This window comes from Arabidopsis thaliana, chromosome 2 (assembly GCF_000001735.4).
Source record: "Arabidopsis thaliana chromosome 2, partial sequence".
Taxonomy (NCBI): Eukaryota; Viridiplantae; Streptophyta; class Magnoliopsida; order Brassicales; family Brassicaceae; genus Arabidopsis; species Arabidopsis thaliana.
The window spans coordinates 745,449-768,825 of record NC_003071.7 but is presented as its reverse complement, the minus strand read 5'-3'; the positions used below and the strand labels follow the sequence as shown (position 1 = coordinate 768,825).

The following is a 23,377-nucleotide window of genomic DNA, read 5'->3' as shown; positions in this document are numbered from 1 at the left end:
CAACTATTGACTTAAAATGGTGTTTGCGAAAAAAAAAAAAAAAAAACTATTGACGTTAGAGTTTGATGCATCCACTCAGCAAGTAAGTCCTCTCCCAAGCAATTTTAATGAGGGGAACCATGCAATTAAACCGTTATAGATGACTCATTCCCAAGGATCTGAAATTAAAAAGAATTAAAAAAAAAGTGTATATTGAAATCTACAGACACATCAAAACTAAACTGATTGAACTTTTGTACCTCAACTGCAGAAAAAGTAACAATTTTACATCCTCTAACTAGATTTAGGCTTACACGATAACTATTCAGTTTCGTGAGATACTCTAATGGATGGATTGTTGTTTTTCAACATCTAAGTCAAAAGTTTGCTAATCTCGAAAATAGTTAAATCTGATTATATACAAATGTATGACTTAACAAATTTCTTGTGTCGTTAAAGTATTAGATAACATTCAGAAACTATATTAAAATCTTAATTATGTATTTTTTTTAAAAACAAAAACAAAGTCTCTCTAAGATTAAAGTTCTTTTATAAAACTGTAACTTCCAAAAAAATGTATTCGACGTGAAAAAAACTTCTGTAAACAACAGATAATTACTGAATAATTCGTTCTTCAAGAGTCGAAGTGTCATTAATTTGCCTCTTCTCTCTAACATGTCATCGAGTAGCATATAAATTTATTGCTTTTGGCTATAATGTTATTGCTTTGTAATCATTTTCTATACATATTTCACTATTTGATCTATCAATTAAACATTCAAACAATAGATGTATTTATATAATCTACGATGATATGCATCAACAAATGAAAATTATTCTGCATATTTTTTTTTTGAACAACTCCATAATTTCATTTAATCGTGACCAAATCAACTACTATATTTGAAAGAAAAACTAATCAACCAAATTGAATCTAAATCTAGTGTAGTCTTATATCAACATCTAAATTCTAATTAAAATAGTAAATATGATTCATTTGTTTATACCTAAAATCTGATAAAATCATTAAAAAGTTAAAAATCAACAACATTTTAATGTATCTTATATATTAGTGTTGACAATGAGTAGATTAGTCAATGTATCTTATATATTAGCATTGATCCTTTAAACTTTTGATGTTGGTTCCTAGCATTATATATATTTTAATTTTTATAGAAAATTTGATTGATTCAAAAAAAAAAATACTCCCAGATTCAAATAAATTGTTTTTATGGGAGATGAGTTTTCGTTAATTCGTTTTTACCCGACAATATTAAAAACCTTACAAAATTGACCCAATATTTCTAGAAAGTTGACTAAGATACTTTAATGCACGGTACAGATTTATTCATTACGTTTAGTGCAAGGTCAAAGAGTTTATAACTGAGTTATAAAGTAGGAAACGACACCGTTCAACAGAAACCGACATTGACCTGACAGTTTCTTACGCCGGCGAGCGAACTCGACGAAGAAGACAACTTCCTTTTGTTGCACCTGTGAGTCTGCGACCATGGCTATGCAATCTGGTATTGGGTTATCGAAGATTTTGATTCTAGCTGGAGCAGGTATCTAGGGTTTCTCGAGCTTGTGATTTTCCCCAATTTTGAAGATTTAAAAGACCCTTTTGGCTAATTTGTTGTCTTTGAATCTGAAGGTTATACTAGTACGATTCTGGTTAAGAATGGGAAGATGGCAGATATTTTGGGTGAGCTTCAGGTACGATTAGTAAAAGTTTCTTTGTTCTTCTCAATTTTGGATTAGAAGGGACATAGTAAAAAGTTTGTTCTTTTGACTTCAAATTCGAAGGCTTTGGTTAAGCGATTTGAGAAATCTGGAGATCATGTAGATGATGATTCTGATGCCATGACTACTCAGGTATATTTTGTGCATCTGTTTGTTAAAAAAGATCAAATTTTTGGAACAATCATATATAAATGTGCGGGTATTTTGTAGATGCAACGATTAGCAATGGAGGTTCGGCAATTGGCTTCGTCGCGGCAGATAACTGTTATGAATGGAGCTCAGGGAGGTTTGTCTCTCGGCTAGTTTTTGATTTGGTAGTTTTGATGAACGATTGTTAATCTCTAACTTTCTCACTTCTACATTTTCCAGCTGATTTTACACCGTTTATTGTCCCGGCAGCGACATTGGGAGCATTAGGCTATGGCTATATGTGGTTCAAGGTATCTTATAGAGTTCCAATAACAGTTATATCACTAAAGTCTTTTGTAGGATAAATTTTCTCTGAAGCTGATGTTTGTTTCTGTGGTAGGGAATTTCATTCTCTGATATCATGTGTGTAACGAAGCGGAACATGGAAAATGCAGTGTCGAACTTGACCAAGCATTTGGATACCGTTTCAGAAGCTATTTTGGTTGGTGCTTCTTCGAACAATTGTTGCTACTTGTATCAGGCCTTATGTATAATGTTTAAGGGATTGTAATTGTATTGTGCTTTTGCGTTTGTTGTTGTTTAGAATGCTAAGAAGCACCTGAGCCAGCGGCTTCAGAAGGTGGACGATAAGCTAGACTTGCAGAAAGATCTCTTAAAGGGAGTCCAGGATAATGTATGAATATGGCATTGAATATTAATAGGTTTTAAGAGTTCTTCTTTCGAGGGTGGTATTAACAATTTTCAGACCTATGGAACAGGTGGGTTTGGCTCTTGAGGATCTTGCTAACATTGGAGATGATTTTGACGCAATGCATAGCATCTTTGGTGGTATGGTGCGTATACTGCTGTTAAAAATTTCCTTTTTATTGTTTCTTCATTGTCATCTCGAGCAAAAACATGTCTGACTACCAGAATTAAGTGACCACCACTAAGACTTTTTCTCTTTTCCTTGCTTATAACTGTTAACATTAACTGAAATTCATGAATATAGCAAACAAAAGATACAGAGGTTCTACTGGTCGTTATTGCTTACTGATTCCATCTATATCCCTATTTTTCAGGGTGGGAAATTAGATAGCATTGAGTACAAGCAGGTACATCTTGTTATTATTAATGTATTCAAAGACACTTGAAGGGATCATTGCCAGCTAATCATGGAGTCAATGAAGTAAAAGATCAAATTTACTAATTTATTTTCTTTGGTTACTGTTTTTTGCTGGGCAGAATATTGCGAACATGGGTTTGATATATCTGTGCGACTCTTTGGGTGGAGAAAATCACAAGATGCCGGATATATTGATGCAGGTATGTAATCTTGTGAGGAGAAACGTTTAGATGGAGAATTAGTACCTAACAATAATCTAGATGTCTCACCTCTGAACTTCCTACATCTTGTCCATAGACTTTTATGATAACTTGCTTCATGTGGTCTTGCAGGAGAAGCTTCGGCTTTCAGGGAAGTCAAACACATGTATAGTACTTACAACCGAAGAAACTTCAAGCTCAGAGGTATTTTGGATCAATATATATGATATCAAGTACACTCGCAGATAGAATCAGATGCAGCATTGCAGTATGATTGTATTAAACCTTCAAAACTCATCCGATCTGTCTCTTGAAATGTTTCAGGGTTTAAAAGAAAGCGATAAGATACAGCTACTAGATGACTGCTAATTCAAATGGTGCCAATATATCATCAAGGTTTGAGGTCATATTACTTCTTTCTTTCATGAACAGGGACAAAGCCAAATCTGTCTAAAACGTTTGTTGTTTACTCTTTTGAAGCAAGAAGCCACGAGTCTGATAGCATTGACGAGAATGACCCTGGATTTGGATAGAAAGAAGGTATAGGATTAATAGGAGTGATTATTATGTATTGGTATTTAGAATAGTGTGTCCTTTGAGGCAAGTAAGAAGATTGAGAAAAATAAAAAGAATGTGCTTTTTTTTTCCTTCAATTTTTTCGCATCCAACAAAAAATGAAACCTATATTTTTTCTAATAATATACTGCATTATGCACAATTTGTTACAAACACCATCCACAACACATACAATTCTTTTTGTCTTTTTTTTTTTGTTTGTTACCATAACACATGAACACACACGCACAAGCTTTTCTCAGCAGGACTTGCCAGGTTTGCAGCCAAGCGTACCAGCATCCTTGGTAAGTCTTCTGACCTTTGTTCCTGGCTGTGGCCGGATTGCAAACTTTCTAGGGATTGGATTTTTTGGGGTTGCGCTCCACGCGTTCGCCTTTCCTGATTGCACAAAGTAAGCTCCATTCAAGAAATAATCTTTCTCTGATTGCCAGTTCCATGATTTCCATTCAGGATAAGGTGTGTACTCTCTCTTTGTAACCTGCATTCCAAATTTCTCTCAATTATGTCTCTCAAGTGTAGCTGTAGTGATTTGTTGATTAGAGAAAGTTTTCGTAGTTTTTACCTGCTTGGAATCTTCAATAGGAGGAGCAATGAAACGATTGCCTTGACTTATAATGGTAGGGTTCATGTTTCCACCAATTGCATACATTTCCCAGTGAGTGTAGTCATTGTTCACAACATGGACCAAACCAAATCTGACTCTAGGCATTCTTTGCTTCAATCTCTTACCAAAATGGTTAAACGCAACTGTTATCTGCATTTTCTTGTCGATCACATCCTTGTTTGTACCCCCAAATAGCATCACCTGCATTAAGAGAGACCTTAGACCTCAATAGTTTCTGCATTCGAAGTTTGTATCCAGTGTGTATTGTTTGGACCACAGATACTTCTATGATTTATTTGTAGCCTTATTTACCTCGTCGTGGTCGGTAAAATGGGAATTGGAGATAGTAATTGCAGTCGATCCCATGATCGCATCAATCATCCCATCAGAACAATCCGTCATTGAGACATGATCGATCCAAACATTCGTTGCTCCAAAAATATTAATCCCATCGCCATCACTCACTGTCCGAAGCCCAAAATGTTGCTCGGAGTCTATAATCAACCCACCAGCTCCCCTTTTAATCTGTTTGATATGAATATTATGTATTATCACATTCCTGACGAACTGCAACGTTAAACCTGCACCCCCAGTGATATAAATTTTCGCTCCCCGACCGTCGATTGTTTTATCATTCGTTATGATCAGTTCTTGTTGCAGTTTTATGATCATGCTTCTCGCAAAGATGATCCAGAGTGGTCGGTCCCTTGTCACGGCGTGCCTTATAGTCCCTGGTTTTGGTTTTAGTAGATCGTTGTCGGATGGGTCAGTGACTACATAGATCGGTCCGTTTTTGCCTCCGGTTGTTTTCCGGCCAAATCCGAGGACACAATCTGCTAGTTTTTTCCTGTTTTTGTCCCAGTTTTTGTCGCCTCGCCAGCATTTATCGATCGCGTTTAGGGATTCAAACCTTCCTCCACGTCTAGTTGTTTTCTTACCGCGTCCGACCTGACGGAGATCCCTCCTTGTTTCGTTTACTATCCCTGTCGTCTCCATAGCTCTGAGAAAGAAAACAAGAAAACATTAGTTTCTTCCGGAAGAAGTTAGGTTTTGATAACAAATCAAAAACCCTAACTAGGTTAAATTTTAGAGAACCCACAAGGCGGCATGGTAGTTAAAGTGGTCCGTGACGTTCTCTGGGTTCGGGTCATAAGATTCCAAAGTTTCTCGCAATGCGTTGGTTTGACGCTGCGTCCAGTATTCATCATATTCGGCGATGTGGGCTTGAACCGATGGAACCACCACGGTGAGAGACAACGCGACAAAGACGAAAACGTAGCTCCCAAGATTCACCATTTGAATCAGCAGTGGTGAGAGATTTTTATTTTATATGTATCTTTTTCCGGTGATGAATTTATTAGAACCCTTGAAGTTTGGGTCGTCCAAAAAGTTTTCTGGTCGGCCCAGGGTTAGAAATAGATAATCGGATTCATGGCTTTCTTAAATAACAAGGAACTTGAAAGAGAGAGGGAAAATGAAAGACATTAATGGAGGATTTAACGATTAACAGAGTAATTATTAGGTTACCATTGATTTGTAAATATCTCTGTTACTTTTCCTGTAAACCAATTATAGTTTGTGTGGTTTTTTTTATTGTTCTTTCTTTGTTTGTCCTTCTTTTGTGGAATATATTCAGTTATTTTTGTCTTTAAACCTAAATATTACTCTTATTTGGGTTTTCTTGTTTATAATTTTTGATTAACTTAGGATTGATTACAAAATGAATTCAGTAACAAATCATTTCTTACTAAAAGCCAACAAAATTCAATCAAAAACTTCAAAGACCACTTGCACTTACAAAGAAATCATAAGATTACGGAATGATAATTTTTGTTGAAAATATAAACAGATAAACGTATGATTCCACCAAGTGTTGTTAGCTCAATTGGCGAAATTCGAGTGACGCTTGAGACGAAACTAATATTACATGCTGTGGTTTCAGACCTAGGGGATTACGGGCTTCAGTCCAAAACCTCCTGATATTTAAAAAAAAAAAAAAAAAACGTATGATTCCGTTTAAACAAATATCTAGTCAGTATTTCGTTTTACTGTTTTGAGATTTTTAACTTTTGAAACATAAATTAAAATTCTGATTAAAAGTTGATTTATAACGAGCAATTAAAGTGTTTCATTTTAGTATTTTATAAAAAATTCTTTCGAATCCTTCACCCTAAAATGTTATATAACGACCAACGACCAAATTTTTTGTTCGACTACCAAACGAACAAAAAATGTGTTGCGCGCAATAACTTTTGATGATCGCAATCGTTGGTATCAGTCTTTAGCAACTGCAAACATGAACATAGACTTCACATTTTAGGTATTTCACCATTTTCTATAGTAGTAGTGTAGCAATGTACTGTGAATTTTAATTTTGGTCTTACTCTTAGATGATAGATTTGAGTTGGCCGATATGAACATTGGCGACAATTTGTTATTTTCGTCTGCGAACCTGTTTTAAAAACAAAACAGCTTAATACAGCCCAATGGGCCTCCTTACTCGAATCAATAATAAGCGATGAGTGAATGACACATGTTAGCACCGGAGAGTAACGTACAAATGATAAATGCCACGTAAGCCAGGTTGCATCGATTTGATAACACAAACAAAGCCACACGACACAAGAGAAATAGATAAGTATGGACAGTCAGCTTTTGTCTTTTTCCAGCCTTTGTTTACGTGGAATCTCGGTTTCTAGGACCCACTACACTCCTTAAATAAGAGGTGCATAATTTTATATTTAACAAATACAATTAGCATTAGATTAGTCCAAATATCCGGAGTGATTTTTTTTGGTTTTTAGAATATTTATTTTTTTATTGTAAATTATAAAAAATGTTATATATAATTTTTTTATAGATAATTTTTTTAATTTTATTAGATTTATGATATACAATGTATTCTTTTTTTATGTTATAAATATTTTTAATAAAATTTGTTTTTAATAAAATTTTGGTGAACGATTATAATTATATTTTGTTGTAAATTTTTTATACATTTATTTTTATTAATCTGTAAATTTGTAATAAATTATAATATTTGAAATTCGAATTTTAAATTTTTTGGTATAAAATTATTAATAAACTTTTAATCAATTAATAGATCAAAAAAATTTATGTCCAAATTAATTAATTAAAATTTTTTTAACCTACACTATTGTTTAATGTTATCACAAATTATAAATTTTTAAATTAATTATTTTGTTTGGTCGGCAAATTAAGATATTATTATCAAAAACATTTTTTTTTTTTTCGCAACACATTAGTTACTAAATGAACTATTAAGTTCACTTATCTTATCCAATTTGTGTCTACCCTACATAAACCTTGTACTTATCCCTAAATCACTTTAGATAAATTGTTGAAAATTTAATTTATAAATTTTGTATTTACCAAATTAGGAAAACAAATATCTGAAAATATTTATTTTTAATATCTTAACAACTCGAAGAACTGAGAAACGCGACAAAACCAATCGTCCTCTTCCGATAGCCACAAAACAAAAATCAGACAAGAAGAAAGAAGAACGTTTCTTCTAACAGATAGAGATTACAATCAAATTGACTCTTAATTTCTCAATTCCGTATCTCTCATTTCATCTTCTTCTTCTTCTCCTTTACTTAAGGATCTCTGGTTTCTCTTTCTCTCCTCTGTCTTATCTTCTCCAAAGTTACGCTTTTTTTCAATGAAAACATTTTCTTGATTCCTGATTTCAAATTTCACAATCTGGATTTCGTGTTTCGAATTCACTTTGAAGAAAAAGTTTCTCAATTTCGCCTGAAAACCCACATGGGATTGGAACTAAACACTAGACTGACAAGAAGAAGAAGAGTAATCATCATCGAGTGTTTATTACGATTATGTCCTTAACGAAATCTTCAGAATCAGTTTTCACTGAAGAAGAAGAAGAAGATTCCTTTAGCGGTCGATACACGTTATGGATCAAAGAAGCATTAGAGGAGCTTCCACACAATTTCACAATCACCGACCCGTTTATTTCGGGTCACCCGATTGTTTTCGCGAGCTTAGGGTTTTTGAAAATGACTGGCTATTCACGAGAAGAAGTGATCGGAAGAAACGGTAAAGTTTTTCAAGGACCTAAGACTAATCGAAGATCGATCATGGAGATTCGTGAAGCGATTCGTGAAGAGAGATCAGTGCAAGTGAGCTTGTTGAATTATCGTAAATCTGGGTCTCCGTTTTGGATGTTGTTTCATATGTGTCCTGTTTTTGGGAAAGATGATGGTAAAGTCACCAATTTTGTGGCGGTTCAGGTCCCGATTTCGGGACGAGAACATCATCGGAAGAAGTTGAGAAATGTCGGAGATTTGTCGTCGGATACTTCTCCGACATTTGGTTCTTGTCGAAGAGAGGTTTGTTTTGGTAATTTCGTGTGTCAGGATCGAGCTTTACCAGTGGAATGTGATGATGATGAACAAGGTTTGGTTTTTAAAGTTATGCGTTTTACTTGTTTGATGAAATTCCTCAGAGAGCGTTTGAATCAGTCAGAATCTTATCCTATAGCTTAATGAACGTTCTAAGTATTGATTTAAGCATTGTTGTATTGCAGGATTAGAGGATTGGGAACAGTGTGAAGCGAGTGAGTCCGAGAAGCTGAAAGCTACGGAAGCTATTAACAATGTGTTATCTATCTTAGTGCATTACAGCGAGTTGAGTGGTAGATTAGTCTGCGGAAAGCGGTACTGCTTGCGAGGAGTAGATTGTCTAAGCTCGTCGTTAGTTATTTCTCTCGGTAGAATCAAACAAAGTTTCGTATTGTGAGTACATTATTTTTTTATTGTGTTATGGAGTTACAGTCTGCTACAATAGATTTTGATATTGACATTGTTCTCGTAACTTTGCAGAACCAATCCATGCTTACCAGACATGCCTATCATTTATGCGAGTGATGCCTTTTTGACACTGACCGGTAAGTGTGTCTAGGTTTGAAGAAATAAAGTTACCGTTATTAGATTTTGGTCACAGTTCTTATTTATATCAATGTTTGTAGGTTACAAGAGACAGGAAGTGTTGGGACAAAACTGTAGATTTCTGAGTGGGGTTGATACTGATTCCTCAGTACTATACGAGGTAGAGATTGCGTTTTAACTTGTTAATTAGTATATGGCATGATTGATAATTGTGAATGTTTTATTTGGTTCAGATGAAGGAATGCATCTTAAAGGGACAATCATGCACAGTGCAAATACTAAATTACAGGTTGAAGATTTACTTCTTCAAAACATTTTTGCGATCGAATCTTGTTTCTTTGATTTGTTTTGGGCTGATCATATATGTTTTTTATCAGTAACAGAAAAGATAAGAGCTCATTTTGGAATCTTCTTCACATCTCACCAGTTCGTAATGCTTCAGGCAAGGTACATATCCCTTCATGACTACATACTTCCTGTTACCAAATCCTTTTGTCTTTCATTTTTTGGCCTTGATACAAAACCCGAATATGACATGTAGAACTGAAAGTAATTAGTACAGTTACTGATTTCTGCTTTTTTTAGACAGCATATTTTGTGGGTGTTCAAGTAGAAGCAAGTTGTAGAAATACTGAAATTAAAGAGCTGAGACCAGAGACGAGACAACTGAGTGTTGTCGGTGCGGTTAGAGTTGCGGTTAGAAGCTCATTGATGGTGACATGCTAATATACGCCAGAAAGAAAATGCGTCGACTTAGAGAAGAGTCTAAAGTGAATTGGACATACATCTTTACTATATGTATAATCATTTGACATACTACATTAATATAAGTCTTTATTTTACCGAGTATGTGCACTCAAGAGAACGTGAATCGAGTTAGAAATAGGTCATTTATTGAATGCGGATAAGTATCAAGAGGTAAGAACTAGTTAGTTTCATCAAGTTAATATGATTAGATGAGTATATTATTAAGTGTTCCGAATGTCGAAAATCCAAATGATCTCGGTTTCACTTTACAGATTCCGTATTTTTCACCTTCAGGAGAATGCAACATCGTTTATAGAATGTAAGAAACAAGGTTGGTATCGGCAAACAAGAAAAAAATATTACAATCGAAAATGTTCTGCTCGTGATTCGACAAACAGAAGACATCTCCAATCTGTATTCCAAAAACACGAAGATTTATAGGTGGAAAATGCAACATAGAAAAGTAGAAGACATTTCCAATCTGTATTCCAAAACTGTTGGATACGGACACCGGATATTGCACTTATGGCAAATTGGGCGAGAAGCAGAATTGTTGCGTTGAAAAAGAATCTCACCGCCACACAATGGGAAAGTTAGACCCGGCTTCAAATATGGATCTGGGCCAAGTAAGCAATTAATATGAAGTGTGGTACAACACTCGTTGCACTTATAGAACCCTTTTTCTCCTCCAACGACTAAGCTTCCTTCGCATAATTCACACCAATCTGAGCCACTTGCCTCGTCTCCACGACAAAACGTGAGGTAATGCTCATCATGCTTGTACCTTACCGTGTATGGTAGGGTAGCACACTTAAAACATATGATAAAATCACATTCAATGCAATTTACTACCTTTTGAACTCCTGTTGACTTGCAAATGTGGCATACTGTCGTTTCTTTGGGTCTAAAGCCAGAAATAAAGGGTGTGGATGGACTTGATAATTAAATGGCTCAGAAGCCGAAGCACACACTGCATCTAGCTCGTAGTCACAACCATTGATGGTACACACATATCCAAAACCACTACTCTTACGCATACAAGCAGCACATTCGAATTCATGGTTTTCATGGACAACCTTTTGTTCAATTGGATGTGGATGTAATGGATGAACCTTCTTCCGGGGGGCATCCGCACATTTTTCATGTAGAATAAAGTCACATTTCACACAGACATAAAAGTTTTCCTCGTTGATTGGAAGGACACAAGCTTGACAAAACTCGTTTTCTTTGTAAACTCCATTGGTTTCAAATTTCATATGACAACCATGAGAAAAGTGAAGTATGATTCCATCAGCTATCCTGTAGAACGGAAGCTCAACATCTTTGTCTTCTGGTACTCCTTCGAGTTCAATGCCATCCCATATATCCTTACGCAATGCACATCTTGTGTGAACAGCGTAGTCCTTACACACATTGCAACTGTATGCCCCATAATCACTGTCAATCTCTCGGCGACAAATTCCACAACACCATTTTCCTGATGGAAGAGAAGAAGTGAAAGACACACCGTGGAAATGACGAGAGATTCTTATAGTTTGTGGGTTATGGATACAGTCTATATGGGCTACAAAATCGCATATAGAACGACAGACGTAAGTGAGATGAAGTTTATCTACCAAACCGCAAACATTGCATGTTAAGGAAGCTTGTCTAGGAAAAAGGGTGAGGGTATGGTCATGCTTTTTTGGTTGGTCTATGAGAAAAGGGATTTTTGCCTGAGCACAAAGGACATGCATATAAATGTCGCAAAGAGCACAATAATAAAGCAAAACTTCTGCTTTCTTTGTGCTCAAGATGCAATGCTCAAATGTTTTTACATTATAAAGTTGGAGAGAATGTTTGACGTGGGAAGGATAATTGATCTCTAGTGGAGACTCAACACATTCTTTGTGGTACCTTTGATCACACTCGACACAGAAATAATAGCATGTGCCGACCTTTCGGGTATTGCAAATACTGCAATCGTTTTTTGGATCAGCTTCTTTATTGTTACACCAAAAGAGAGGGAGTATGTCATGACCATACATCATATTGTCACCAAGGAGATGGGAAATCCTTAGCTTGCCATCAACATCAGGCGTTGGGCCCCCATCATCTAATAGTTTAGCTTCGATCGTTATTGTTAGTTTGAATCGTAATGAAGGGCATATAAATAGAGGTGGAGGAGGGAGGTTGTCGCCGGAATCAATGGCAACTTTAGTCATGTTTTGGATTGGTAATGGGTTTTGAATGAGGTGTTTTTCATCGGAGGAATTTGGGCTGTGTATTTGTGGCTTTATAACGTTTTGGTATATGAGACATGGTTTCCCATCGATTTCTCCTTTTTGAAATTCTCCGACCACGTCCATGTCTGCTTAGATCGGAGACTATTTTTAAGAGGTTTTTGGGATATTGCTATCGTTCTTGCCTTTACATATCTATAGACACATACATACTGAAACGTGATGTCCTCCCATTTGCAATTTGTTTAATATTTCTTTCATAATGATATAATTTAGTCGTGAGTTTTTGATGAGTGAACATGTCATATAATTCAAGTGGCACATAAACTATGGGCTATATGCTATTTTCACAGTATTATTACAATAACATGATGATATATATTAATGCATCTTATGTACGATAACATAATGAGATATATTAATGCATCTTCTGTAAGAAAGTCATTGTTTAAACTTATACAGCTAAAGCTGGTTGATAAAAACAACAAATACAGCTAAGCTGAAACTTTCTATTTTAAAAAGGCAAAATACAGCTATAATATTAATTTAGTCTGTTTTATAAAGTCTTTATTATTGTATTATTTATCTCAACGATTTTTTTGTATATCTACTAATAATTGAGAAATTTAAATTTTCATGCCATTGGTTTTAAGACCATTTTCCTATTTTATCTAAAAGGTATAAAAGCTTTATTGTTTTTGGAGTATTAATTTAGCAGAATATTTTCGGATTTTAACAAAAACCGGAAAATTAACTTAATCTTTCTAATCCGTAAATGTGATTTTTTTTTCTTAAATATCAGGAAGTTCTAAACCGAAATCTATAATTCTCTCAAGGCCGAAACCACAACATGTAATAATAATTTCGTCCCAAGTGTCACTCGAACCGGCGACTTCTAAACTTCACGTAGGATCTTTACCAATTGAGCTAATGACACTTGGTAAAGTATTAAATTTTTAATTATTATATTTAGAAGATTTTGTTAAGATTTAAATTTATACCCTAAACCCTAAACACTAAACTATAAACCATATCATTTAAAACTATACTCTAAAACCAAAATAGTTAATCCAAACCTTAATGTTTTGTGTCTATGATACTCTGATAAATCCAAAAGTTTTGATAGTAGTTTTGATATATTAAATTAATAGTGAAGTCGAAGTAGAAGCTGCAATCTAGGTGATGAAGTGTATGATTGGCCGATAATCAAGGTGTAGCATTTTTTTACGAACTGTTCAAATCTGGTGAATATGGTGTCTTCTCCAAAAGAATTGTCGGCGTTCTCAGCTTATTTGGAAAACTACAGAGCGACAAGAAAGAATTAACTAATTTTTCTTTATCTTTAATTTCTTGTAATGTAAATATAAAAGCGCATAATTTGGCGCGAAAAGTTCGCACTGAAACGCTTCATATCACTTATATAAACAACATTTCTCAAATTTGCCTCGTTTTGTGCTCTAATTAAAATCGCGATGACAAAAAAAACTAATATATAGTGATATTTTTGATAATAACCTTATAAATGTGATATTTTAAGAAAAACAATTTAATACTTCAAAATATTAATAAACAATGGAAAGTACACAGGTTGGAATATTTTGACTTCTAACATAATATTGAAGGCACATGGACCATTGAAGTTGAATTGGGAATCCAAATTTTTTGTTGGAATATTTAAAAATAATAAAAATTGTTGGAAGATAAAATAAAGAGAAAACCAAAAATACATATTGAAAACAGTGATCAGGTAATTTCTGCAAATAGTAAATCTGCAAAAAAAAGAAGTAAATCCAAATCTGAGATGAATAAGATAGAGAGAGGCTATCTAACCTTGAAATTGAGTATCTCCTACAAACATTAACATCACGTGATTGACGACAATCTAATTAGCAGAGGGATATAATTAGACTGAATTTTGAAAAATCTCAAACATTTTATTTGGCTGTAACAAGAGAGGAGTGTACTTAGAGTTTTTTTCTTTTTTTTGTCATCCGAAAATTAATTAGGACTCAAAAAAGACAATTCTGAAGAATGTTGTTTACAAATGTAATATGAAGCGGTTGGATACGAACTTTTCGTGACAAAAAATCCGCTTTAACATTAGCACTACGAGAGATTAAAGATAAAAAAAAAAAGCTTGTGAACTCATTTTTATCGTTCTGTAACTCTTCCAAATATGATGAGAAAGTCGGCCATTCGGTTGGGGAAGAATGTACTTGAGTTTCCTTCTTATTATATAGAAGTAGAGAATTTTGAACGTTGTTACTTGTTGGTATTAGCCGTTACGTTTCTTTTAATCACGTGATAAAAAATTAACTTAAATTCACTCATGACCGTTGTTGATTTTTTTACAACGTTCGGATTTGTTTACTGTGGTTGATTAACTTGATTTGACTTATTGTTATCCGAAAATGAAAACAGAAATGGGCTCTAAATGGGCTTTAACACTAGGAAGTAACGTGGTTAGAGGATTTGTTAGTTGACTAACCGTTTCTCGGCTTTTTTGGTTCACCCCTCTTTTTCTGTGTGTTTGTTTGCTGTGCAAGTTAGGGCTCGGGGACGTGTGTGATTAATTGAGGACTGTAAGAATTTCACAATCACAGACACTTTAGATCCAGCATTATAAGAGATTCCTCACAATTTCACAATCACAAGTTATGTCCTAATTTCGGGACGAGTACATCATTGGAGGTTGAGAATTGAGTTGGATAAAACTGAATTGGTGATTGGTTCTTGTCGAAGAGAGGTTTGTTTTGGTAATTTCGTGCATCAGGATTGATTTTTGCCGGTGGAATATGATGATGAACAAGGTTGGGGTTTTAAAGTTATGCGTATTACTTGTTTGTGAAATTCGTCTTAGAGCTTTGAATCAGTTAGAAAAGTTTATTCTATAGCTTAATCTTTGCTTAATTGCTTCATGGACGTTCTAACAATAGAATTAAGGGTTCTAAATCATTGCAGTGGACTATCTCTTGCCTCCAAAACTAGGGTTCTAAAGCATTGTTGTATTGTAGGATTAGAGGATTGGGAACACTATGAAGCAAGTGAGTCCGAGAAGCTGAAAGCTGCGAAAGCAATTAACAATGTGTTATATATTTTAACGTGATATAGGAAACTAGGCATTGATATATGGTTAGATACGTGGCAGTATATGAGTGGAGACTGTAGCTGTGAGAAGTGGCAAGAGAAGATTGGTCGATGGAAGTCGTAAGAGGAAGAATCGAGACGCATAGATATATAGCTAAAGAGGATCATTTGTAGAAAAGATAAGAAGATTTGGATTTGTTGTTTATTGTTTCCTTTTCGATTCTCTCTGAGAATTGTTCCTCATCGTTCGCCGGAGTTTCATGTTGAACTCTTGTAGATGAGAAATTGATATCGTGTTTTATGAACGTTGTATCAATCTATCTTTTACATTAATCGAAATACTCTATTTCGTTACTCTGTTTCTCGTTATCACTGGTATCAGAGCCATTTGTGTCCTCGGAAGCGATGGCGGAGATCAAAGTTGCTCGCACGATACCGGTGATAACGGGAAACATAGTTGAGTGGTAGATTAGTCTGCGGAAAGCGATACTGCTTGCGAGGGGTAGATTGTCTAAGCTTGTCGTTAGTTATTTCTCTCGGTAGAATCAAACAAATTTCGTATTGTGAGTTCAATGTTCTTGGTTTTAATATGGAGTTACAAGTCTGATGATGGAGTATATTTATCGATTTTTATGTTGACATTGTTCTAGTAACTTTGTAAAACCAATCCATGCTTAACATTCCTATTTTCTAGGCGAGTGATGCCTTTTTGACACTAACATGTGAGTGTGTTTGGGTTTAGAAATTGTGGGTGTAACCACCCGCCCCGTGGGACCCAGCTGGCGCTGCAGCACATCAACCCTAACCTCTTTTCAGTGGGCCCTTCTAGCCCACCAGGTAGGTTATTGGTGCGCTTGGCGTTCCTCGAACCCAAGACCTCACCCTTTAACAACCTTCCCACAGGACAAACTGTTACCAATTAATCTAAAGGGTGAGGTCTTGGGTTCGAGGAATACCAAACGCACAGGCTCACATGAAAGAGGTTAGGGTTGATGTGCTGTAGCGCTAGCTGGGTCCCACGGGACGAGTTGTTACAGTGAGACTTTGGAAATAGAAGCAACCTTTATTTGATTTTGGTCACTGTTCTTATTTATATCAATGTTTGTAGGTTACAAAAGACAGGAAGTGTTCGGACAAAACTGTAGATTTCTGAGTGGAGTTGATACTGATTCCTCAGTACTATACGAGGTACTGATTGTGGTTAACTTGTTAGTTAGTGTCGAGTGAAAGATCTAATTTGATTAATGTAAAAAAATCTCGAAGTTACATTGTCTCTATATGATCTCGGTTTTTTACTTTACAAATTCTATATCTTTTACATATAGAAGTATTTCACGATCTAGAAAACCCTTTAACAAAAAAAAAAGAATTTCATGATCTCTTTTTTTTTTCTCGTAGAAACTAGATGCTTTAAATATGTGATAAATGTTTAAATGATTAATCAACTGCACATGAACAATATTGACAAACAAAAACCAAAAAAAAAGAAAACAAAACAAACAGAAAACCAAATTAAAATACATATTGAAAAAATTTTATAGATGAAAAAGGATAACACAATGGCTTTTCTACATTATGATATTATGGATGAAAAAGGGTACATAGAAAATAGGGATAATACATTTTCTTTCTCATTTCCACATATGTTGGATACGGACAACGGATTTTGCATTTAGCGCACATTGGCCGAGAAGGAGACTTGTTGCGTTGCAAGAAAACTCGAACCTGACCTCCCTCCTTTGGGGGAGTTTCACCAGACTTCATATATGGTTCCGGGCCAAGTAAGCAATTAATATGAAGTGTGGTACAACACTCGTTGCATTTATAGAAGCCTTCCTTTCCTCCAATTGCTAATTTGCCTTCGCATAACTCACACCAGTCTGCGCCACTTGCCTCATCTCCACGACAAAATGTGAGGTAATGTTCATCATGCTTATACCTTACCATGTATGGTAAGGTAGCACACTTAAAACATATAATAAAATCGCATTGGAATTCAATGTAATTCAATACCTTTTGAATTTATGTTGACCTGCAAATGTGGCAGATTGGCTCTTCTTTGGGGTCTAAAGACAGAAATAAGGGGTGGTGATGGCCTTGATAATCAAACGGCTCAGAAATAGAGGCACACACTACATCTAGATTGTAGCCACAATCTTCCATGAGACACTCATATCCAAAACTATTACTCATGCGATTACACGCCTGACATGAGAAGCCGCCTTCTACGTGAGTAAACTTTTGTATAAGTGGATGGGGATGTAATGGATGGACCTTCTTACGGGGAGCCTCTACACATCTTTCATGTAGGATGAAGTCACATTCTACACATTCATAAAAATTCTTCTCGTAGATTGGAAGGGCACATGCTTGACAAAACTTTTCTTGGTCGTAAACTTCACTTGTCTTAAATTCCAGTTGACAACCATGAGAAAAGTGAAGTATTGTTCCACCAGCTATCCCTTTGAACGGAGGCTCAACATCTTCATCTTCTTGCACTCCCTCGAGTTCAATGCCATCCCATATATCTGTGCGCAATGCACATCTTGTGTGAACAGCGTAGCCACTACACACACAACAAGTGTATGCACCATAATCATGGTCAACCTCACGACGACAAACTCCACAAGACCATTTTTCTAATGGAAGAGAAGAAGTAAAAGAGACACGATGGTGGTGACGAGATATTCTTATGGTTTGTGGGACATGGATGCAATCACTATGGGCTACGAAATCGCATATAGAACGACAAACGTAGGTGAGATGGAGTTTATTGACCAAAGCACAAACATTGCAGGTTAAGGAAGCTTGTCTAGGGAAAAGAGAGAGGGTATGATCATGCCTTTTTGGTTGGTCTATAAAAAAGGGTATTGCCGCCTGAGCACAAACCGCATGCATATAAATGTCACACAGAGCACAATAATAAATGATAAGATCTGCTCTGTTTTTGCAGATGATGCACTGATGAACTCCTCGCAGAGATGAAAAGCAAAGTTGGAGAGTATGTTTGGCGTGGGTAGGATAACTGATCTCAAGTGGAGACTCGATACATTCTTTATGGTACGTTACATCACACTCGACACAGTAATAATAGTTTGTGCCTGCCTTTTGCACTCTGCAAATATTGCAATCCATCTTTGGATCAGCTTCTTTGTTGTTGCACCAAAAAAGAGGGAGTACGACATGATCATCCGATATATTGTCACCATGGCCTTGGAGAGGGGAAGTCTCGAGCTTGAAAAATTTATCACGTAAGGCTTTCCCGTCTTCATCCCCTAATGCAATATTCTGAATCCTCGCTGATTTTTGCAATCGTAAATTAAGGCAGATGAAAATAGGTGAAATAGGGAGGTTGTCTCCGTCACCGATGGTTACTTCATCGGAGGAGTTTGTTTTGTTTTGGAGTGATAATGGTTTTTGGATGGTGGTTTTTTCAGCGGAGGAGTTTGAGGTGTGTGTTTGTGTTGATGGTTTCATTACGTTGTGGTACAGAAGATATGGTTTCCCATCGATTTCTCCCTTATGAAATTCTCCGAACAAGTCCATGGCTGCTCAATCGGAGATTATTTGTTAGAGGATATTGGGATATTTTTATCCTGAAGACGTTTATATATAAATGTGCTTTGTCCAAGCTTTCCAAAGACTTAAACAACTCCCATTTGCGATCAGTTTAATACTTATTTCATACTGATATGATCTAGTCGTAATTGTTTATTGAGTAATACAGTTTCAGTGGTCGTATTTCTCATAAATAAACTTTGGGTTATAAAACTATATTCACAAGATTATTGGTTACGATATCGTAAGGAAATAAATTAATCCATCTTCACTTAGAAAGTTATTGTTTTAGTTATAATTTTATACAGCTAAGCTGAAGTAAAAAAATTAGATACAGCTAAGATAAGGCTGGTTCATAGTATATACTCCCCTGTTTCTAATTAAGTGTAGTTTAAAGGTTTTTTATTTTTTCAATATACGTGTTGTTTTCACTTTTCTATGTAAACATTAAATATATTTAATAGTTTTTAACCAATTATATTTTACATTATATTTTTTTATTGGTTGGATTAGTTGTAATTAATGATGTTTTTATAGGAAAAAGATAAATTAAATGAAATTTATATGTTTTATTAATTTGTGTACAAAAACCTTAAACTATTGAGAAACAGAGGGAGTATTAATTAACTTTGTTTCCAAAAGTTTTTATGTATTAATTATTTTCTCAACGGTCTTTTTGTATTATATGAGATCATATCAACCGTATTAATAGGAAAATCCTCTAGCATGTGTTAAATCGTGGGAGAGTTGTTGACACGATTTAATATTTCTGAATATCAATAAACAATGGAAAGTAGTGCTATACGGACATGAGTGGATGATTAAGTTGACCTCTTCTCTTGTCAATTTACGGACCTTGATTTTGAATGGTGAGTTATAAGACACGAATCAACAGTTTTTTTTGTCTTTGCGTCACAAGCTACTATTGATTACTTATTCGTTATTGTTTCACTTTTTGTAGACAATGAATCTTCTCCATTTGCAAGCTCGATCTACTGAAAGACTTGAACAGTCTCGGTATGTTCTTTAACACCCAATGTCATTGTACATAAATGTTTATTGAATTCATGCAGTTCTTTCTAGGAACCCAATCAGTGAAATGGGTGACTCACTTTCAAAGTTGAAAAACCATTGGAGATGGTCTTATTGTTCGTTGATGAGATCGTCAGATCAATTATATTATATATGGCACATGGACCATTAAATTTGAATTGTAAAATATAAAATTTTATTAGTAGATATTCATATGCCTAGTTGATCCAGTTGACTCTTCCTGTTTCATAATACTAGTATCCACCCTCTTCTCAAACGGGATTGTTAAAATCTTATACATTGCATTATATGTAGCCTTTACACTAACGTTTTACTTGATTTTTCTTTTGGTTTGGTTATCGATCGATGATCCTGATACAAAAAATTACAACTATAAAAGTTTATTTTCTTTTTGGTTCGGTTTCAATAATTATTTTGGTTTGGTTATGATCACCTCAATTGGAATGGACATCTCAACATGTGCATTGTGAGTGAGAATTTGTCTTGAAAAATAAAAGACCTTGCAACCAAAACCGTTTGCATAAAAAATGGGTGCCTTTTATTGTTTGTGAATTGTTTTTCATCTGTTTTTTTTTCTTCATTTTTTGTTTTCTATCTTTGGTCTAAAACAGTATATTATATGTTCAAAATTTTTTTTTAGCAAAAAATCTCAAGGAATGTGGCTTTTTTGGGTGGATGAATGAGAAGAAATTAGCAAACAAAGTTTCGTATTGTGTGTTTTGGGTTATTTTGTTCGTTTTACTATGGAATTACAGTCTGCTACTATAGATTATCCCCATGACATTGTTTCTTTAACTATTCAGAACCAATCCATGCTTACCCGACATGCCTATCATTTACGCGAGTGATGCCTTTTTTGTTATAATTCTCACCTCTTTCACTCTTTAAGGTTTGTCATATCTCTCTCTGTCTTTCACACTCTGTTACTGTTTCATTGTCGTAGAGAACAAAAACAAGAACCAAGTCACCAAAAAAAGTATACAAATAAAGTCACCAAATACTGAATTAAATAAAAGTCTGCTACAAACCAAGTCACCAAATAAATGAAAAAACAGAGCTCAAAAACATAGAGCCAAAATCAAAGACAATGGAAAAAAGGACAAAAAAAAAAACAAAATTAAACTTTAAGAAAAAAAAAAAAAGGATAACTCAAATAGTAATACAACCAGTAGGGGAACATAGAAAACGATATGAGCTTACCGATTCCCAGAAAAACATTACTGGATACGGACGACGCATATTGCAGGTGCCGCAAATTGGACGAGGAGAATTGTTGCGTATAACTAGAAATTCGTTACGACCCAACGTGAAAGTTTGACCGGGCTTCAAAAATGGATTAGGGCCAAGTAAGCAATTAATATGAAGCGTAGTACAACAATCATCGCACTTATAGAACCCTTTTTCTCCTCCAGTTGACAATTTTCCCTCGCATAACTCACACCAATCTGAGTCACTTGCCTCCTCTCCATGACATAATGTGAGGTAATGATCATCATGCTTATATCTTATCACATATGGTAAGGTAGCGCATTCAAAACATATAATAAAGTCACCCTCAATGCAGTTGAGTACCTGGTTTTCTTTCGTTGACTTGCAAATGTGGCACATTGGCTTTACGTTTGGGCGTAACGCTAGGAATAATGGGTGTTGATGGCCTTGATAGTTGAACGGCTCAGAAGCCGATGCACATACTACATCTAGTATGTAATCACAATCCTCGAACGTACACTCATATCCGAAACCATTACATAAGCGATCACATGCATCACATAAGAATAAATCATTTTCATGGACAACCTTTTGTTGAAGTGCATGGGGATGTAATGGATGAAACTTCTTTTGCGGAGCTTCTGCACATGTTTCGTGTAGAATGAAGTCACATTCCACACATATATAAAAGTTTTCCTCGTTGATTGGAAGAGCACATGCCTGACAAAACTTGTTTCCGCCGACGTGAACTCCACTGGTCTCCAATTCCATTTGACAGCCATGAGAAAAATGGAGTATTATTCCATCTGATATCCTTTTGAACGGCGGCTCAACTTCTTCATCTTCTTGTACTCCCTCAAGTTCTTTTCCATCCCATATATCATTACGCAATGCACATCTTGTGTGAACAGTGTAGCCATTACACGCATTGCAAGTGTATGCACCATACTTCCTGTCAACTTCTTGACGGCAAACTCCACAAGACCATTTTCCTTTTAGAAGAGAAGAAGTGAAAGAGATACAGTGGTGGTGGCGAGATATTCTTATGGTTTGTGGGATATATATACAATCAGCATGGGTGACAAAATCGCATATAGGACAAACGTAGGTGAAATGAAGTTCATCAAGTACACCACAAATATTGCAGGTTAAGGAAGCTTGCCTTGGGAAAAGGGTGAGGATATGGGCATGCCTTTTTGGTTGGTCTATGAAAAAGGGTATTACCGCCTGGGCACAAAGCGTATGCATATACATGTCACAAAGAGCACAATAATATACGAGACCGTTTACTTTTTTTCTGCACATGATGCAATACTTGAATCTTTTCTTGGAAGAGTAAAGTTGGAAAGAATGATTGGCGTGGGAAGGATAATTGATCCTAAGTGGAGACTCGACACATTCTTTGTGGTACCTCATATCACACTCGACACAGTAATAATAGTCCGTGCCGACCTTTTCGGCTCTGCAAATAACGCAATCGTTCTCTGGATCAGCTTCTTTATTGTTGCACCAAAACAGAGGTAGTACGGGATCATGATCAACTGACGTATTGTCACCATGGAAGGGGGATGTCTTGAGATTGAAAAAGTGTTCTACTGACTTCCCTTGATCATCCTGTAATGTAATATTGTCAATAATCACTGTTGAGGTGAGTCGTACAATAGGGCATGCGAAAAGAAGTGGAAGAGGTAGGTTGTCACCGGAGTCAATGGTTTCTTCATCGGAGGAAGTTTCTTCGTTTTGGATTGATAATGGTTTTTCGATGGTGGTTTCTTCATCGGAGGAGTTTGGGGTGTGTATTTGTGGTAATGGTTTCATAACTTTGTGGTATACAAGAAATGGTTTCCCATCGATTTCCACCTTACGAAATTCTCCGAACAAGTCCATGGCTGCTCAACCGGAGATTGTTTATGAGAGGGTTTTGGGATATTGGTATCCTTTTGCCTTTACATATGTCTATATATAAAAACAAACCACTGAAATGTGCTGTCCCCGTTTTAATTTTCAAGCTTTCCAACTCCCATTTGCAATTTCTTTACGATATATTTCATAATGATATGACCTAGTCGTAATTGTTTATTGAGTCATTTAGTTTCAGTGGCAAATATTTAAATTATGAGCTAAATGCTATTATTACGGTAGCGTAAGGAAAATCATTGTTTTGACATTTTATATACAGCTAAGCTTAGCTGGTTGACAAAAACAGATACAGC

The 23,377-nt window shown here is 35.5% G+C and overlaps 7 protein-coding genes and 1 long non-coding RNA gene across 15 annotated transcripts; 4 read left to right on the top strand and 4 right to left on the bottom strand.

Annotated features, from left to right (window-relative positions):
- Positions 1 to 1,325: 1,325 nt before the first annotated feature.
- On the top strand, positions 1,326 to 4,279 carry AT2G02730 (GRIP/coiled-coil protein, putative (DUF1664); the record flags this gene model as incomplete). 3 transcript variants are annotated; one of them, NM_201673.1, is made up of 14 exons in its annotated part: positions 1,396 to 1,544; positions 1,634 to 1,695; positions 1,786 to 1,854; positions 1,933 to 2,008; positions 2,092 to 2,162; positions 2,252 to 2,353; positions 2,456 to 2,545; positions 2,631 to 2,705; positions 2,934 to 2,966; positions 3,097 to 3,177; positions 3,310 to 3,381; positions 3,502 to 3,573; positions 3,662 to 3,717; positions 3,996 to 4,279. In NM_201673.1, the coding sequence occupies exons 1-12, from the start codon at positions 1,490 to 1,492 to the stop codon at positions 3,544 to 3,546; spliced, it is 831 nt and encodes a 276-aa protein (NP_973402.1). In that variant the 5' UTR covers positions 1,396 to 1,489. The 3 variants fall into 3 exon arrangements, with proteins under 3 accessions (NP_178376.1, NP_001324283.1, NP_973402.1); NM_126328.4 differs by having other exon boundaries at positions 1,326 to 1,544; positions 3,658 to 4,222; NM_001335133.1 differs by lacking the exons at positions 3,662 to 3,717; positions 3,996 to 4,279 and having other exon boundaries at positions 1,343 to 1,544; positions 3,502 to 3,546.
- AT2G02720 (Pectate lyase family protein) lies at positions 3,799 to 5,899 on the bottom strand. The gene is made up of 4 exons (NM_126327.4): positions 5,457 to 5,899; positions 4,670 to 5,357; positions 4,316 to 4,558; positions 3,799 to 4,231 (listed from the first exon to the last, which is right to left on the bottom strand). Exons 1-4 carry the CDS (start codon positions 5,651 to 5,653, stop codon positions 3,992 to 3,994), a joined length of 1,368 nt encoding a protein of 455 aa, NP_178375.1. The 5' UTR covers positions 5,654 to 5,899; the 3' UTR covers positions 3,799 to 3,991.
- On the top strand, positions 4,186 to 4,975 carry AT2G04285. The gene is made up of 2 exons (NR_139998.1): positions 4,186 to 4,209; positions 4,309 to 4,975. It is a non-coding gene; the product is annotated as an other RNA (long non-coding RNA).
- Positions 5,900 to 7,761: 1,862 nt separating the features above from the next.
- PLPB (PAS/LOV protein B) lies at positions 7,762 to 10,133 on the top strand. Of its 4 annotated transcripts, none has more exons than NM_126326.5 (7): positions 7,762 to 8,797; positions 8,928 to 9,135; positions 9,223 to 9,287; positions 9,369 to 9,448; positions 9,522 to 9,577; positions 9,666 to 9,735; positions 9,874 to 10,133. In NM_126326.5, the coding sequence occupies exons 1-7, from the start codon at positions 8,218 to 8,220 to the stop codon at positions 10,012 to 10,014; spliced, it is 1,200 nt and encodes a 399-aa protein (NP_565288.1). In that variant the 5' UTR covers positions 7,762 to 8,217; the 3' UTR covers positions 10,015 to 10,133. The 4 variants fall into 4 exon arrangements, with proteins under 4 accessions (NP_565288.1, NP_001318183.1, NP_001324185.1 ...); NM_179597.1 differs by having other exon boundaries at positions 7,813 to 8,797; positions 9,672 to 9,735; positions 9,874 to 10,132; NM_001335131.1 differs by having other exon boundaries at positions 7,802 to 8,797; positions 9,666 to 10,133.
- A 723-nt stretch (positions 10,134 to 10,856) lies between these two features.
- Positions 10,857 to 12,421, bottom strand: AT2G02700 (Cysteine/Histidine-rich C1 domain family protein). Its single transcript, NM_126325.2, has one exon. The coding sequence runs from the start codon at positions 12,381 to 12,383 to the stop codon at positions 10,884 to 10,886; it is 1,500 nt and encodes a 499-aa protein (NP_178373.1). The 5' UTR covers positions 12,384 to 12,421; the 3' UTR covers positions 10,857 to 10,883.
- Positions 12,422 to 14,680: 2,259 nt separating this feature from the next.
- AT2G02695 (uncharacterized protein) lies at positions 14,681 to 16,687 on the top strand (the record flags this gene model as incomplete). The annotated part of the gene is made up of 3 exons (NM_001335130.1): positions 14,681 to 14,719; positions 16,453 to 16,532; positions 16,670 to 16,687. The coding sequence occupies 2 exons, from the start codon at positions 14,681 to 14,683 to the stop codon at positions 16,495 to 16,497; spliced, it is 84 nt and encodes a 27-aa protein (NP_001324086.1). The 3' UTR covers positions 16,498 to 16,532; positions 16,670 to 16,687.
- Positions 16,688 to 16,910: 223 nt separating this feature from the next.
- Positions 16,911 to 18,945, bottom strand: AT2G02690 (Cysteine/Histidine-rich C1 domain family protein; the record flags this gene model as incomplete). Of its 2 annotated transcripts, none has more annotated exons than NM_001335129.1 (2): positions 17,358 to 18,945; positions 16,911 to 17,242 (listed from the first exon to the last, which is right to left on the bottom strand). In NM_001335129.1, exon 1 carries the CDS (start codon positions 18,888 to 18,890, stop codon positions 17,367 to 17,369), a length of 1,524 nt encoding a protein of 507 aa, NP_001324084.1. In that variant the 5' UTR covers positions 18,891 to 18,945. The 2 variants fall into 2 exon arrangements, with proteins under 2 accessions (NP_001324084.1, NP_178372.2); NM_126324.4 differs by having other exon boundaries at positions 16,926 to 17,283; positions 17,377 to 18,913.
- Positions 18,946 to 20,252: 1,307 nt separating this feature from the next.
- AT2G02680 (Cysteine/Histidine-rich C1 domain family protein) lies at positions 20,253 to 23,152 on the bottom strand (the record flags this gene model as incomplete). Of its 2 annotated transcripts, none has more annotated exons than NM_126323.1 (2): positions 20,253 to 20,306; positions 21,156 to 23,051. In NM_126323.1, 2 exons carry the CDS (start codon positions 23,049 to 23,051, stop codon positions 20,253 to 20,255), a joined length of 1,950 nt encoding a protein of 649 aa, NP_178371.1. The 2 variants fall into 2 exon arrangements, with proteins under 2 accessions (NP_178371.1, NP_001325067.1); NM_001335128.1 differs by lacking the exon at positions 20,253 to 20,306 and having other exon boundaries at positions 20,660 to 22,778; positions 22,865 to 23,152.
- Positions 23,153 to 23,377: the final 225 nt, after the last annotated feature.